Source organism: Sinocyclocheilus anshuiensis, unplaced genomic scaffold (assembly GCF_001515605.1).
Source record: "Sinocyclocheilus anshuiensis isolate Anshui unplaced genomic scaffold, SAMN03320099.WGS_v1.1 scaffold2630, whole genome shotgun sequence".
NCBI lineage: Eukaryota > Metazoa > Chordata > Actinopteri > Cypriniformes > Cyprinidae > Sinocyclocheilus > Sinocyclocheilus anshuiensis.
The window spans coordinates 223,128-238,727 of record NW_015537938.1 but is presented as its reverse complement, the minus strand read 5'-3'; the positions used below and the strand labels follow the sequence as shown (position 1 = coordinate 238,727).

At 37.7% G+C, this 15,600-nt stretch overlaps 2 protein-coding genes across 4 annotated transcripts; one reads left to right on the top strand and one right to left on the bottom strand.

Moving 5' to 3' along the window:
• Nucleotides 1-568: 568 nt before the first annotated feature.
• Nucleotides 569-5,979, top strand: LOC107660620 (transmembrane and ubiquitin-like domain-containing protein 2). 2 transcript variants are annotated; one of them, XM_016449994.1, is made up of 3 exons: nucleotides 569-691; nucleotides 2,008-2,538; nucleotides 4,253-5,979. In XM_016449994.1, exons 2-3 carry the CDS (start codon nucleotides 2,024-2,026, stop codon nucleotides 4,638-4,640), a joined length of 903 nt encoding a protein of 300 aa, XP_016305480.1. In that variant the 5' UTR covers nucleotides 569-691; nucleotides 2,008-2,023; the 3' UTR covers nucleotides 4,641-5,979. The 2 variants fall into 2 exon arrangements, with proteins under 2 accessions (XP_016305480.1, XP_016305473.1); XM_016449987.1 differs by having other exon boundaries at nucleotides 570-701.
• LOC107660606 (ataxin-7-like protein 3) lies at nucleotides 5,485-13,421 on the bottom strand. Of its 2 annotated transcripts, none has more exons than XM_016449969.1 (12): nucleotides 13,177-13,421; nucleotides 12,438-12,547; nucleotides 12,040-12,172; nucleotides 11,772-11,943; nucleotides 11,381-11,478; nucleotides 11,245-11,267; nucleotides 11,095-11,140; nucleotides 10,936-10,973; nucleotides 10,750-10,818; nucleotides 9,668-9,711; nucleotides 7,376-7,512; nucleotides 5,485-7,296 (listed from the first exon to the last, which is right to left on the bottom strand). In XM_016449969.1, the coding sequence occupies exons 2-12, from the start codon at nucleotides 12,486-12,488 to the stop codon at nucleotides 7,064-7,066; spliced, it is 1,044 nt and encodes a 347-aa protein (XP_016305455.1). In that variant the 5' UTR covers nucleotides 12,489-12,547; nucleotides 13,177-13,421; the 3' UTR covers nucleotides 5,485-7,063. The 2 variants fall into 2 exon arrangements, with proteins under 2 accessions (XP_016305455.1, XP_016305460.1); XM_016449974.1 differs by lacking the exon at nucleotides 13,177-13,421 and adding an exon at nucleotides 12,976-12,997.
• Nucleotides 13,422-15,600: the final 2,179 nt, after the last annotated feature.

Below are 15,600 nucleotides of genomic sequence, written 5' to 3'. Positions count from 1 at the left end.
TGGTGGATTACTGAAATGTTGAAAATATACCCGTTATTTCCCGCTCTGCTTCCTCTTTCAATCGCCGTTAAAAAAGAAGAAGATGATGAAAAAGCTTCCTATTTACAACAACAGCCTTTGCCCAGACACATTTCTGGCTAAAAAGATGTGGACCAGTTTTGGGCCGGCGAACACAAACTAATCTGGGCCACACTTTAGCTGTTGATATGGGCCAGATCCGCACCAGAGGAAATTTGCTGACTGGGTGTATGCTTTGCACAATATTAACAAACTGTACACTTAAACAAAATAACCAGAACATTAACAATAACTGATAGAGCTTGTGGTTTATCTGTCAATCAGATGCGCTCTCGGCCACTGATCTATGCTCGTGACGTTTTCTTTTATAATTATCATTGGCTGATAGAAATGTATAAACCCATAGATAAGCTTTGTTGAACCGAAAAAGGCTCTGAACGAGGAGTCGATTCCCTTGATGGAATCGATTCCAACCTTTGGAATCGACTCTCGATTCCCAACGCCTCGGAATCGAGGAATCGATTCTTTTTGGAATCGACTCCCAGCCCTAGCGTCAGCTGTATGCGTGCGCGTGCGCGTGAGGTTGTACGTGTGTTTATTTATTTCTGAGCCAAGCGTTTCGTCTTTCAACCGGTGTAGGGATCAAAACAGCGTCGATCCAGAATGATCTGAAGTAAGAGAAGGTAAATGTGCTGTAATGTCTGTTTAAAGAACATGTGTTCTGTTAAAACTTGCGAATTAAGGTCGTCATACATCGCCGCTACATGATTAGCTGCCTTACCTTGCAGACAGACAAAACAAAGCAGATACTTTTTCATTAAATGTATTTTTTCTGTTCGGTATTTCGTCTCATTTGTGTTTTGTATCGACTGTTGATCATTCTAGGTCCTGTGGGCGACATTAAATGTGTAACGATGAAGGTTTGTTCAAGATTTCAAGGCTTTAGCGGAAATCGCTAGCGAACATCTAAATGTACAAACTGTCTGGTAATAGTGTATTATTAATGAACTAATATAAAACTTAACAGAGGAGAATTATAGTTTTAATGCAAGAAATGTATGTCACTCAGTACTTAATGTCATGGGCTTATTGCCTAATGCAGCCTAGAAGTGTGTCACTTTGTGTTAGGTAACAAGAGTTGGCTGCGGGTCTTTACACTCTTAACGATCCATACAACACACTGATGCTTTGCTAGATGATCCAGCCAGACAGTTAATGCCTTCTAACAGTCTAACTCATAATTAAAGTCCAGCAACATCCAATGACAATAATTACCTATTATAAATACCAGATTCAAGCAGGTCACTAAGATTGAGGTGACTTCTGAGCTTGACTTGCTTTTTAATGCACTTTTCTGGTCTTATTATGAAAGACTTGAGTAATATCAATAGAACCGTTGAGATACTATGACTAGTTTTTGATATTTTAAATTAGTTTTCATTTTTATATTTTCCGTTTTCTTTTGAATTCCAGTTAAAGTTTATTTTTTCATTTTTAATTTCTTTAAGTTAGTAATTTTGTTGTGTTATCATTGATTTTATTAGTTTTTGTCAACAAAAGAGCAATATTATGTATGTGCTATGAAAAGTCTCGGTGGTTTGCCCAACGCAGTACATGTAGCAAGTTATATATATATATATATATATATATATATATAAAACAAGTAAAATATTCTTATAACAAGAGTATTTTACTTACCCCACTGGGAGATAATTTGACCTATTTTTAGCTAAATGCACTTAATTTAGTTTTTCCCCCGGAAACAAGACTAAATATCTTATGTCAATTTGCTTATCTAGTAAATGCATCTTAATTAGAGAATTTTTTAGATATTTTGACTAGAAACAAGACAAAAATACTAAGTAAGAGAAGCCTTTTTTTTTGCAGTGAAATTAAATATCCTGTTTTTATTGGTAATTTGTCACATGATGGAAGTAAAAAGGGTTGTGAACATGGTTGATGTGATCTTTCTTTTTCTTGTCTGCGCAGGTCGAGAGGGGCTGGGATGGCGGTCTGTGCTCTAACTGTGCTTGACGGGCTCGGCGAGGAGGCCACGGCTTTGGGCGGTGTGGTCGTCCTGTTCATGGCCGTGGTTCTTGCCTGGCTGTCTACCCACGTGGCTGACCGCGGAGATCACATTCTGGGGACCATTCTCACCGTGGGCGCCCACGCCTCCCTCATCGGCCTCGGGGGTCACGACAGCTACGCCAACCCCCCGCCCAGCTCAGAGCCCAGCGAGCAGCAGGACGAAGAGCCCGCGGAGGAGGAGAAGCAGGAAGAGGGAGAGGCCCGGCCGGATGGGCGAGAGGATGTGCCTGGAGAGGAGCTGCTGGATATTCAGGGTGGGAGAAAGAAAGTGAGCTATGTTCAGGGTGATGAAAGAGAAGAGGGGAAGGAGGAAGGGACGGAAGAGGAGGCAGAGGATGAGGCCGCCAGTATCACTGTGAGACTGAAGTTCCTGAATGACACGGAGGAGCTGGCAGTACTCAGACCACAGGACACCGTTGGACTGCTGAAGAGGTGGGACAAACACACATGAGGCAGGCAGTGAAAAAAATAGTTAACTCTTCTATATGAATCAAAAAAGACTTTCTTTAAAGTCTGATTTGAACTTAAGTTTGTGTTTAATCTTTAAACATAGGGGAATTATTATATAGTATAATGGAATTATAATAAATAAAGTCAGTACTAAGTCAGTGTCAATGTAATCAGTCTGACTTTTAGGATTCAAATTTGACCAATCCTCGTTTTTATGTAACTGTGAAAAAAAAGTAAAAAAAAAATTAGATGACTAACCTTAAATCAGAATCAGAATCAGAATGAGCTTTATTGCCAGGTATGTTTACACATAAGAGGAATTTGTTTTAGTGACAGAAGCTCCACAGAGCAACTGAATGACAGTAACAAGACAAGACACAGATAATGAAAGGAATAATATACAAATTAGACAATTTTGTATGTACAGCTATGTTATGTGCAAAATTGAAATGTAAATAAGTATGTGACTAGTCTAAGTGGTAACACTTTAGTATAGGGACCAGTTCTCACTATTAACTAGTTGCTTATTATCATGCCTATTATTAACATATTGGCTGTTTATTAGTGATTATAAAGCACATATTCTGCATGACCATATTCTACATCCCTAATCCTGCCCAATACCTAAATGTAACAACTACCTTATTAACTATTAATAAGCAGCAAATTAGGAGTTTGAGGCAAAATGGTAAATGGTTTGTTAATGGCGAGAATTGGACCTTAAAGTGTGACCGTCTAAGCAGTTTATGTAGCCGACCACAGATCTAGGACTGTGAAAAAAATAAAAAAATAAAATGACTAAAAGTACTTTTTCAGCCTTATTGTATTCAGTATATACCTTGATTTTTACGTGTTTCTTCTAAAATGACATGAAAGGGTATTTTTAGAAGCCATTATGTTAGTGACTGGATTTTATTTATTTGACAAATAAGTCAGTAGGTTTTTAAAATGTATTTGAAATAAGTCTCTTGTGCTCACCAAGGATTAGACAAATACAGTAAAATAGTAATATTTTGAAATGTCATAAACATTTAAAATAACTGTTTCTGTTTTAATATATTTTAAATTTGTCCACTGCTAAATGTATTCCTGTGATGCAAAGCTGAATTTCCAGCATCATTACTCCAGTCTTCAGTGTCACATGATCCTTCAGAAATCATTCTAATATGCTGATTTGATGCTCAACAAACATTTATTATTATCAGTGTTTAAAACAATTGTGCTGCTTAATATTTTGTGGAAACTGTGATATATTTATTTCAAGCTTCTTTGATGAATAGAAAGTTCAAAGAACAGCATTCATTTGTATTTTTTGGAACATTGAAAATGTCTTTACTCTCACTTTTGATCTTATTGACCCCAAACTTTTGAACAGTAGTTTAAGTTTTACATTTTCAATATTCTTCAGTTTATTTTTCCGAATTTTTTATACATTTCTTTATGTATTACATTTCACACACAAAATGTTTTGCCATCCACATGACCACCTCACCCTGACCGAGTCAGCTGCATCAGCAGTTTGTTACTGATGTTTAAACCACATCAAAACATTAACGTCTTAATGCAATAACACTTGCAAGTCATAAGACAGGGTGAGACTGCAAAACGAAGCAAAAACATTATTCGCTGTTGCTTAATTGCACAAGCAACTCTCTATTGTTTGTTAATGATTTCTCTCTCTCTATCTCTCCATCAGTAAATACTTCTCTGGCCGTGAACATCAGATTAAGCTCATCTACCAGGGTCAGCTGTTGCAGGACCCTCATCGCTCTCTCCTGTCCCTCAACATCACCCACAACAGCGTCCTCCACTGTCACATCTCTCAAGCCCAGGCGCTGCGTGAGGCGGCCGCAGAGGAGAACCCTCGAGCCGGGAGGGGCTCCATGCTCAGCGGGGGGCTGCGCTCAGCCGGCGTGGCTCTCAGCACAGGAAGCCTGGTGATCCCCGTGTTCGTGGTGCTGCTCGCCGTCGTCTGGTACTTCCGAATCAACTACCGCCAGCTGTTCACTGCCCCGGCCACCATCTCTTTGACTGGGGTCACGGTCTTCTTCAGCTTCCTCATCTTCGGCATGCACAGTCGATGAGAAGGCGGATGAAGAGAGAAATGATGCCAGTATTAGGGAAATGATAGGACGTGAAAATAATCAATCAGTGGTAGCCGAGAAAGTTCTCAGGGAGCCCTCGAGGGTTCTGGTGCCATTTAGAGGTCTGAAGTCGAGCGTGCGGTGAGATGTGTGCTAGTGCTTTCAGCTTCATTTATGAGCGGCACAAAGTAACACTGCTATATAATTTAGCTTCTTAAAAAAATAGCTTTATAATTATTTAATCTCTGTGTAGCTTCTATGTGTAAAGTGAAGTCAGGATCCCACGTCTGACTGGGCTTTTCATTTAGAGGAATCGCAATTTGTGTCGACTGATTGGTTTTTATCAATTATGTGTCTCTTCTTCACTGGTAATAGCACCACTATCTTCTGTAGTAGCAAAAAATGTCATATGTTCAGATCTCAGTACACAAATAACAGATGTGATGTGCTAGTTATTTTGAGACAACAGTTTACTCGAACTCGTTTTTGATGTTTGTGATTGAAGGATTTTTTTGTTTCTTTTGCCAGTGTCACTGAAATCTGTATTTATTTCACACTTATTTCTACATAACAGTCTGGTTTAGCATGTCTGCTGCTAGTTACAGCTCATAGTTATCATTTAGGACATAAGAGTTTTATACATGATGAAGATTTTCCATGCAAACATACTGGAGTGTTCTAAAGAGACTGTAGAAAACTCGCTGCATTTCATGTGACATCGATAACAAAGCAAATAATTTTTTCTCCTGTGTAAAATCTGTATATAAGCAATGTATTTACTGTAGATAAATCAAAAGGGGCATAGAGGAACCTTAAAGCTCTCTGAAAAGTTTGATGGTTCTTGTATGAATGGGTCACTTTTGTCAGCAATATCTGCATGTTTTAGGGGAAAACTAGTCTACCTTCTCATTCTCGCTATAACGGACAACTAGCACCTCTTTAATTAAAATGCATTTTGGTTTTGCTTTGCAGTAATTCTGAATAAAATGGCTCATCTTTGAAATTTTTTTGATCCACACACACAATAAACACATATATATCGAAGAACGTCTAAACTATATTGGAGCCAGTAACTTCCACTGTATGGAAAAAGTCATACATGCTTGGAAATTGGAATGAAATGAGGTTGAATAAATCATGACAATTTTGGGGTGAACTGTCCTTTTAAGAGTAGTTTAAGAATGAGTGTGAGAACTGAGTGAGAAAAATTTATTTAGACTGTTACAGAGCTACTACAGTTCATTGAGAGCCAGAGCAATAACTGAGCATCACACAAGAAACATACACCCACAGCAATGGTATATCCTAAGTTGTACCATGTTTTTGCTTTTTTTCTCCATCATGCAGACATTTCAATTCACACTCAGAGAAACTCTCAGGTCATTTAAACTTCAAGCAACAAAATTCACAAACCACAGCTCAATGACAAAAATACAATTTTACTGAAAAAACAATAAGGGCTGGATTTTATCCATTTAAGTGCATCTTCAATTGCTATTTGCATTTCTGATTTTTTTTTTTTTAACCAACCATATTTTATACAAAACAAGCTGACAGCTAACATAGTAAGTGCTCTAAGGCTCATCAAACTCTTCAGCCATTTAAACATTGTAATCAGAGAAAATGCATATTTTACAGATCAAGGAGTCAAAAAGCCATGATTATAAAAATAAAAAATAAATACAAACATTGACACTAAATAAATAGAGTATCGGACAAGAAATATTAGCCATGACTACAAACAAGAATATTAACTTCAAAAGAGACAAAAGATTGTGTATCCACAGATTTGGCAGAAAGCTGTCGGTAGCACTATGCAAGTCCATTATTTAGCAGAGAGTATGAGTAGTAGCTTCGCTTGCAGCAAGCAGCTGAGAAGAGATCAACAGGTTGCAGTAACATTAGTAAGACGATATGAAAGTTACCCTTTAAAACCAGTAGAGGACATTGCACAGATTAACCTACAGTGAAACAAGAGCCACCAGGGAACAAAATGTTTGCAACATCCCATTCACATTCATACAATCTCCAACATTCACTATGAACACCGTCACATTTTCATGCGCCACTGTAAACCAAATCTCATGTATACACACACAAGAGTATGCAATAACACAATGACAGTGAGCTGCATAGTAAAATAAAAACAAATGCTTGCTCCAGCTCACATCCACATACAAAAAACACATTTAATCACAAAAACGCTCACTTTTCAATGTGCAACACAGTGCCGTAACAAATGTACTCTCTTGTGCCCCAGATACAAATGTCTGAAATGGTCCCCAGATATTTTCTCTCTTACACACATTCAACAGAGAGTTTGTCTCATCTCGTTCATAAACCTTGAAATGGTGGAAACCAGAGATCACATAAGAACTCAAGTCGTGATCGCAAACTCTGTGTGTAAATATGTTGCATGTTCCTCAGTTTAGGTCATCGTAGATGCTAGGAGCTGGGGGAATGGTTAGTTTTGGTCGCTTTTTCCGACTGGACAGGCCCAGTGCATTCTGGGCGCTGCTGCTCCCGCTCCCACCTCCTACTACTCTCTCTCGTTCCTGCCCTTTGTCCCACTCTCCTCCACCTCCAGTGGTAGTCAGAGTCAGTGTACTGGGCTTGTTCTTTTTCTTAGGTCTCTTAGATTCAGAGTTATTGGTGCCTGAGAACGAGACGGCAAATAAGTGGAAAAAAACACAGACAGAGCGTGTCGTTTTTAAAAGCGTTCATGAAAAACTCACTGGCTTTTGAAGATGCCGAATCTGATGGTGAGATATCAGAGGAGCCATCCCACTGGAGGCGAGACATGATTAGCTGGCCATCAGGGGCATCATAGCCATCGTTTTCCAGCATTGTTTCAGAGTCAGGTAGCATCGACCTATCAAACAGGAAGCAAGATATGACTACATAGAGACAAATGCTGAATAAGCACACATTTAACAAGAACCTCAGTTTAAAGAAACAATCAACAGATTTGAAGCTGAGCTGCCACAGTTTCTTCCGTCACCCTTTATTTTACAGGTTAATATGGCACATTGAATTTTCAACAAGCATTATTAAAATCGTGACGCTATAGAACTTTTTTTTTTTACTTGCTCTGGATAACAGCATCTACGAAGTGCCTTAAATGTAAATGAGTCTACAAAAGCTTGAAAAAACGATAGTGTTAATTATGGAAATATTATGTTGAGTTAATAAATGAAAAGGACTAGAACAATTGGGATTCTTCATGAAAAAAGAAAAAGCATGAGCAAATCATAATTTAAACTGAACAAAACTATCACTAGTAACACTCTGAAATAAGGTTTGTTAAAGGGGTGGTTCACTGTTTTTTTTCTAGGCTTGATTGTGTTTATGGGGTGCAGTCTAACATGTGTTAATGCTTAGTTTAAAAAAAAAAAGATCAAAAAGATCATTTCCTGCTTTTATGAAGCCCCTCCCTCAGAAATAGGCGATGGGCTCTGATTGGTTAGTTAGCCCAGTGTGTTGTGATTGGCTAAACCGCCTCTAGTGCGAGTCTAGAGAAAGCTAGATTCAGTCATACGCTGTTTATGTTCAGTGGATACTCTCCAAAATGGCGCCAGGGTGATGCGGAGGAGACGAAAATTGCAGAATAAAGTCGTTATTTTTTTTCGCACAAAAAGTAATCTTGTAGCTTCGTAAAATTATGGTTGAACCCCTGATGTCACATGGATTATTTTACCGATGTCCTTGCTACGTTTCTGAGCCTTGATCAGGGTAATTACATTGCTGTCTATGGGAGGGTCAGAGAGCTCTCAGAATTCATCAAAAATATCTTAATTTGTGTTCTGAAGATGAACGGAGGTCTTACGGGTTTGGAACGACATAAAGGTGAGTAATTAAAGACAGAATTTTCATTTTTGGGTGAACTAACCCTTTAAATCTGTTAAAGCTTAAAGTCATTCAGAACACCACAAAATCACACTGAAACAATTCTTGTCGCTTTAAATGGAGAACAGTGTTTTCAAAAATTGGCTCAAGATATTAAACATGTTTGATATCCGCCGTCTGGATGGAATCATGAAGCTAAGTCTGCACACAATACACTACGTGATTTTCTTTGAAATCTGTCAGCTTTTGACTGCCCAAAATCTGCAGACTGACTGTGGCTTTCTCCAACTAATGTTGGCTCTTCCAGACTGCAAATTGGGAAAGAAATCTGGGAAAACATTGTGTAGTGTATTCCAGCCTTTAGTTCACAATGCATTAACTACTGTTAACAATAGATGCAAATTTTGACTTACGTATTAGTAAATGCTGAAATTTACAACAACTAAGGTTAATAAATGCTTGTATTGCTCATTGCTAGTTTGTGAACAAATAAAACCTCATTGTAAAAAAAAAAAATCACAGCGGACTAAGCTGTACACTGACTCCAGATGGTGTGCCACAAGTCTCAATACTAGGACCTATTAGTTTTTCACATTTATGTTTGGGCAGCTGCTACAAATGAACACAAGCTTGATGAACAGAGGTATACTATGAGAGAGAGAGATGAAAGGAGAGGAAAGCGGGTGGGAACACTAATTGTTTTCTGACAGGGAGAGGTCAGGGTTGGGAGAAGGGGTGAAACTCACGCGGACGGCACAAGGAGGAAGACCCTGACTGCCCTACTCTGTTCGTCCGTGTGCAGTTCAAAAGCTACAAACATTTCAACATCTAAATGTTCCTCAATGCAGGGTTATAAGTAGCTTTAACATAGAATAAAAAAAAGATGTTTTGGCCAGGCATAAAATGTGCAAAGCCCTTAAATCTCCTAGACTGGTTTCACAGATGTTTCAGCCTTCAGTAAGTTTTTATTCCTCATAATATACGCCTGCTGTGGAAAAATACTTACTCTTCGCTGGCAGGAAAGACGACAAACTTGGTGACTTTCACAGTCAATAAGGTAATGGAAATAAACTCTAAATGCCAGTGAGTGTACCACAGTGTGCATTTGTAAGAATAAATCACAGATGTTTATTTTTATAGTTTCCTGTTTCCTACAAAACAAATATGGACTGAATTCTTACCGAGTACACATCTTCTTTGTGTGCTCTGATATGACCCCACATTGCTGAGGAAAGAGAAAGCCTGTTAGCAAGAGGTAAACTCCAGTGGATGAGAGATTGCATAACGCCAATAATACTATTTAATGGCAAAACAGCTGAAATGAAACTAAAATGATTAACACTTATTTCACTCATTTACAAAAAATTCACCAAAAATATCTGAAATTTGATGTTGGTAGATTTTATAACAGAAAAAAAGAGGAAATACCGCTTCTTATAATGGTCAAAATTATGCTAATAATTGCAGATGTTCAAAATATTAGCTGTCCCCTTTATTTGGTCTACTACAGTGAAATCGTTGACATTAATTTACCACTGAATGCATATACGATAATTTGAGGTGGTCATACACAAAAAAAATGATTCTAACACTCCACTACATGCAAGTATTATTTTAGCTGGAAAGATACATATTTTCCTATATAAAGATTTTAATCTACCTGCATTTAAATCTGAAACATCACTATATGGTAGAAAAAACATCAAGAGTTTGGATAAGTAGAGAAGATAATATTTTGAATTAAATTAAGTTTTGAATTGCATTTTTTTGGTGTTTTTATTCTTACTTTATGATGATAGGACAGTTAAGATTTGACAGGAAGCAAAGTGGGAGAGAGAGGGGGGGGTGCGGGATCGGGAAAGGTCCTCGAGCCGGGATTCAAATTTGTGACGCCCATAGTGCAACAGCACTGTATGTCGGTGCACTGAAGATGAATTAAGATTTTCTTTCCACTGTAATTAATAATGAAATTATTTGTTAATTATGAGACTTTTATTTGTGGACCTAATCTAGAATTTTTAGATAATTTACTATTCTTTATTTTTTTCTTATTTTTATTAGTATTCTTTTTTTTTGGTGGGGGGAGGGGGGTATAGATTTATTTTTAGAAGGAAAAAAAGAGAAAAAATTTAATTTATGTTAAACAGTCTATATAATAATAAATAAAATATAATGATTATATAAGAATATAATATACTCTTAATAATATATTCTTAATATAATAATATATGTAAGAATATAATAATAATTTATAATAGTTTACCGTAGTCAGTATGGAGCGCAGCTCCTCAGGTCCCAAAGTCTCATAACTGATGCCAGAGCTGTAGTTATACTGCAAGAGTGAATGAGTGAGAGAGTGAAACAACAATCGCCGTAATACTACAGTAACAAATGCAACAGTGAAAGCAAGAACCAGTGTTATACATATTAAAATAATTAATCATCTCACCTTGTATAGGTCTGGATTGACATTACTGCTGAGCTCTCCTGCAGAGCGACAAGACACAAAAAGACTCACAACACATTCAAGTGAAACCTGCTGTCTGTCATGCACTGCACTACCTTTAAACAACTCCTGAAAGCTAGATTCAGTCAGAATAAAACCCACCGTTCTTGTGCTTCAGGGATTTGGATCTCCTGGGAGAGTTTGGATTCTAAAACACACAGATTTATTTTTAAATATTATTTTCAATTTATTTTAATTTAGAATATTTGGCTTGCATTTTCAACAAGTTCATATCTGATAACAGTTTTATACCTTTTCTGACTTTCTCTTCTTGGCTGTGAAAATAAGAGATTAACTGTTATCATTAATAAAGTGCAACATTTAGAGACAAATAGTGGTGTAGGAAGTAAGAGGAAAAGAGAGAAACAGACAGACTGGATCAGCTCACCTTTCTTTTCTGAACCATAGGACCAGTCATTGTCATTGATATCATCATTGTCTTCCTGATCGCTTTCTGACTTGCTTGTGTTGTTGCTGCTGGCTATTCTGTAGAAAGAGCAGAACAATCAATGCTTTGAAACGTCACTAGAATTTTCCCTCAGGGATCAATAAAATCTCTCTATCTGGCTGAAAGTGCAATCTTTGGAAAATAATGATTGTTAGAAATGTGTCACCCCCAACAAATTTTCCCACCAGTACATGGCAATAGACTAAAAACACTGAAGTAAAACAACAAAGCTCAGACATTAGGATGAGTAAATCATTTTGGTCAACTGTTGCTTTAAGCATTCCCTTCACAGAATAATGAGTTAAATGGTGTGAGCTCACAGCCCGCTGACCTGCGGTTGGCTATTCGGCTGCTGTTGCGGCCCATGCCGAGACACTTCTCCAGATGAGGAGCAAAGCGAGAGGCCGCAATACTCCGGCTGCAGTTGGGACACACACACTCCTTATTCTTCCACTGGTTGTACACCTGCCCAAAGATGTCCACACCAGGTTGGTCCACTATTTCTACATCAGAGGGAACATAAAGTAGAGACACATTGTAAAAGCATGCAACCCAGGCTTTAGAAAAAATTAATGTGTTTATTTTTATGACTGACTCACCGAAATCCTTCATACTTTCTTGGTCCGTTTCGTCCAGGAAGAAATAGCCCTGTTTGACCGCCCTGTGCACCTCAAAGCACAGCCCTAAACAGGCATCTTCCACTAGGTCAGAGTAAACATCATGAGCCAAGGCCTACAACAAAGGCAGAGAAATTAAATCATATGTGTTAAACTTATCATAATGCATCTTATTTGTCTATGATACAGGCTAGTTATTGGGCCTGGGATAAAAGAGGCCCACCCATAAAAAAATTGTCCCAGACCATGTGAATTTTAGTGATGAGCATGCATAACACAATTCTTTCGTAAACACAACATTTTCAAGAACAATAAAGCAGATATACCGTATACTGTTCTGTATGTTTCAGAAATTAAACTCATTATCTGCAACCCTTTACCTCAAGCTTGGTGTTATCCAGGCCTGACAGAGACATATCCTCCATTTTCATTTGCAACAACTATTGTAGGAGAGCTCTCATTGTGACAATGCTGAAAGAGGCGGAAAACACTGAAAAACACAAATACAAACAAAGGCACATTACATCATAGTCATATGTGACAACATAGTATCATCATCCTACTACCTAAAGATAAAAGTATGCTTTTTTAATATATATAAAAAAGAGATTCAGCATATCAAAATAATTAGTAAACAACTGTAAACAATTTAAACAGCCATTTGTTCGTATTGTGAATTCTGTTATAAACTCAATGTTTGTTCTTAAAACTCAAATGCATTTTCTAGGCTATAAGGTCCATTTTCTAACATGCCTGTGATGTTTACAAATTATTTATCATGTTCAGCAAGCGGATACATAACGGGAATACTGTGAACATGGGCGGGAAAAGCAATTATTCAGCAAAACAGCAAATAATATAAACGATTTCCAGTAAATATTTAAACCTAATAAAACTATTGAATACACATATATACACACTGTCATTCATTGTAAACATAGTTGACAGGCACGACTGTGGCACTGCCCTGTCTTCTCTATGATATAACTTTCCATATGGGCGGGTTTGGGAAACATTGTTTAAAAAAAACGCAGGAAAACGTGTCACAAAGTAGTAGCTGACGCCGCGCGCAGAAAAGCATATTTGTTGCGCTCTTGTTTAAATTGTATCTCTACTCACCAAGACTGAACGGCCCGGGTCTTGTCATTCACGGACCCGCTGCTCTCTGACCACATACAACAAACATCCTCAAAACGAATGTACATATGAAAATAACGTAAATATTATGTTACAAAAATTATTAGATGCCTGGTTGAATAAGTCGTTTGAGTACAGATGATGCTTGGAAATAAAACAACGCTGCCATTTTGGCTCCGGTTAGACATCACTAGCCTATTACCGATCTTAGATGACACATCGATTGAGCTGCCTTGAATTCGGTCCAATCTCATATACAGTAAACATAAATACATACACACACACTCACATTGAGATATGAATTTACCTACACATATACATGTGGCGACGCAGTCACATAAATAAAACAATTACGTAAGTATTTAATTTCTAATAAATTATATATAAATGATGTACACACACGCACACGCACACGCACACACACACACACAGAGAGAGAGAGAACACAAACACTGTTTAAGAGAAGGTTTATTTGCTCATATTGTAAATTGCAGGGATATAACATCTCTTGCTATAGAAAACGTCCAAATGTTTCAAATCTGTAGTACAAATTTCTCTTTTTGCCATTTCTACAAATAAACAAACAATCATGGGAAGGGGTAAAAAAAAAAAAAAAACTCACCTAATTAAAAACATGTCCCCAATTGACAAACAAAATAATTTTGGCTATAGCAGAATATTGCTTAGCCAACTGAAAATACAAACACAATAATGTTCACTCATTACAAAGGAGAAAAAACTAAGAAAAAGAAAGCTATATGTACAAATACCTTACAACAGCACTGAACCCAACCCAAATCTATTTGCAAGTCTCAAAATCCTATAAAATATCAACAAATCTTGAAAGGTCCACTGGGTTTCTTATCCTGGCCCATCATTCAAATCATCTATAACCAAATTATGTTTTTCAAACTGAAAGAACAACTTTTTGCATGATACAGGCCTTAATTATTTTGGGTGCCTAGAATAAAGGTCACATGTCTGGTACAGCAAATACAGCATCCAGCTCTGTTTTTACAGCACCACCCCCCCCTCAAAATTATACGCTTGTCTTTATATGCAACTTACCAAGGCTCAAAATTTTAGATAGAGGGGAAAATCACTTACAGTGCCCCTATTAAGTTGAGGGCTGCATAAAAATACGGAGTAAAAGGTGGTAGCTCAGCAGAGGAAGCTGGGTTAAGGGCTTAACTAAATTTAGTTGCCATATCAGGCCAGGGCATTGGAATGAGAGAATATACCAGTCACCCTCAAAACTGCTCATATATACATAAACACATAACAAATAACGGTACCCCTCTCTTAAATAAAACATCTCCATTACATTCCTTGAGCTGGTGCATGAAAGACCTGTGAAGTGGTTGACATTATGGGCTAATGAGTGAAATGAAGAAAGAGGAATATTGAAAAAAAAAAAAAAACAGGGCTTGTATGCAAGGGATTCCATCATAAGTGCACTGAATTGTGGGGTAACTCACATCCATCATATTTAAAACATACCGTTTTAAAAAGAAAAAAACAGTTCTTTGGAGCACCAAATAAAACAGTGGTTGGAAAGAGGAACAAAAAGTCAGCTTCAAACAATACATAACCATTATTAACAAATGGAAGAAAAACATGTTGTTGAAAAAAAAAAAAGACAAGCATATTTCTGCAAGAACATTTCTTGCGTTGCCAAACAATTAACTGATAAAATAGTCCTCCTCGTTATGTAACATCAGTCGGTTTTATTATCTGAATGAACAGTGAACTCAAACCCGTCAGCTGTCACGAAACAGCTACGGGCAGCATTCCTAAAACAGGACAAAAATAAATAGTCCATTTTCACCTTTAACCCCTCATCAGGAGCAGGTAAGGGTAGCACACAAACGCCTGCTGAACAAGAACCACGTGCGAGACCAGTGGGGGCCATGCGGCGACATTCAAAATGGCTTCATTGTTCCTGAAAATACCACAATTTTTTGAACCGAAAAAGCAAAAACAAACACCAAAGCAAAAATGGAGGGAGCAGGAAAAGGAGAGGAACAACGCTACTAGGAAGAACAGGAGAGGTACAGACAGAAGAAAAGAAAGCAAACATTCTTCAGAGTGCAATTATTTGGTCCCCTGTACCTCCCGAAATAATCTGTGAAACTAAGAGACTCTTTGGCTCATTTACGGAAAAGAAAATGGCACCTGGTGCTCTCTATGTCCTCTAAAATATAAACACGGGGCGTCCTAATAACGCTTTACGACTACTACAAGCCAATAGCAGAGCACTGCACCCTTTTTTCGGTGTTGGGAGGAATTTAGACCATACATCCTCTTACACGTTGCCTAAAATGCTTTAAAACCTGCCGAGTCAATTCATTGAGGGAGTTACAAATAAAAGCAGAAGTGCAGGGGAGAACAGAAGAGAAGCACAGG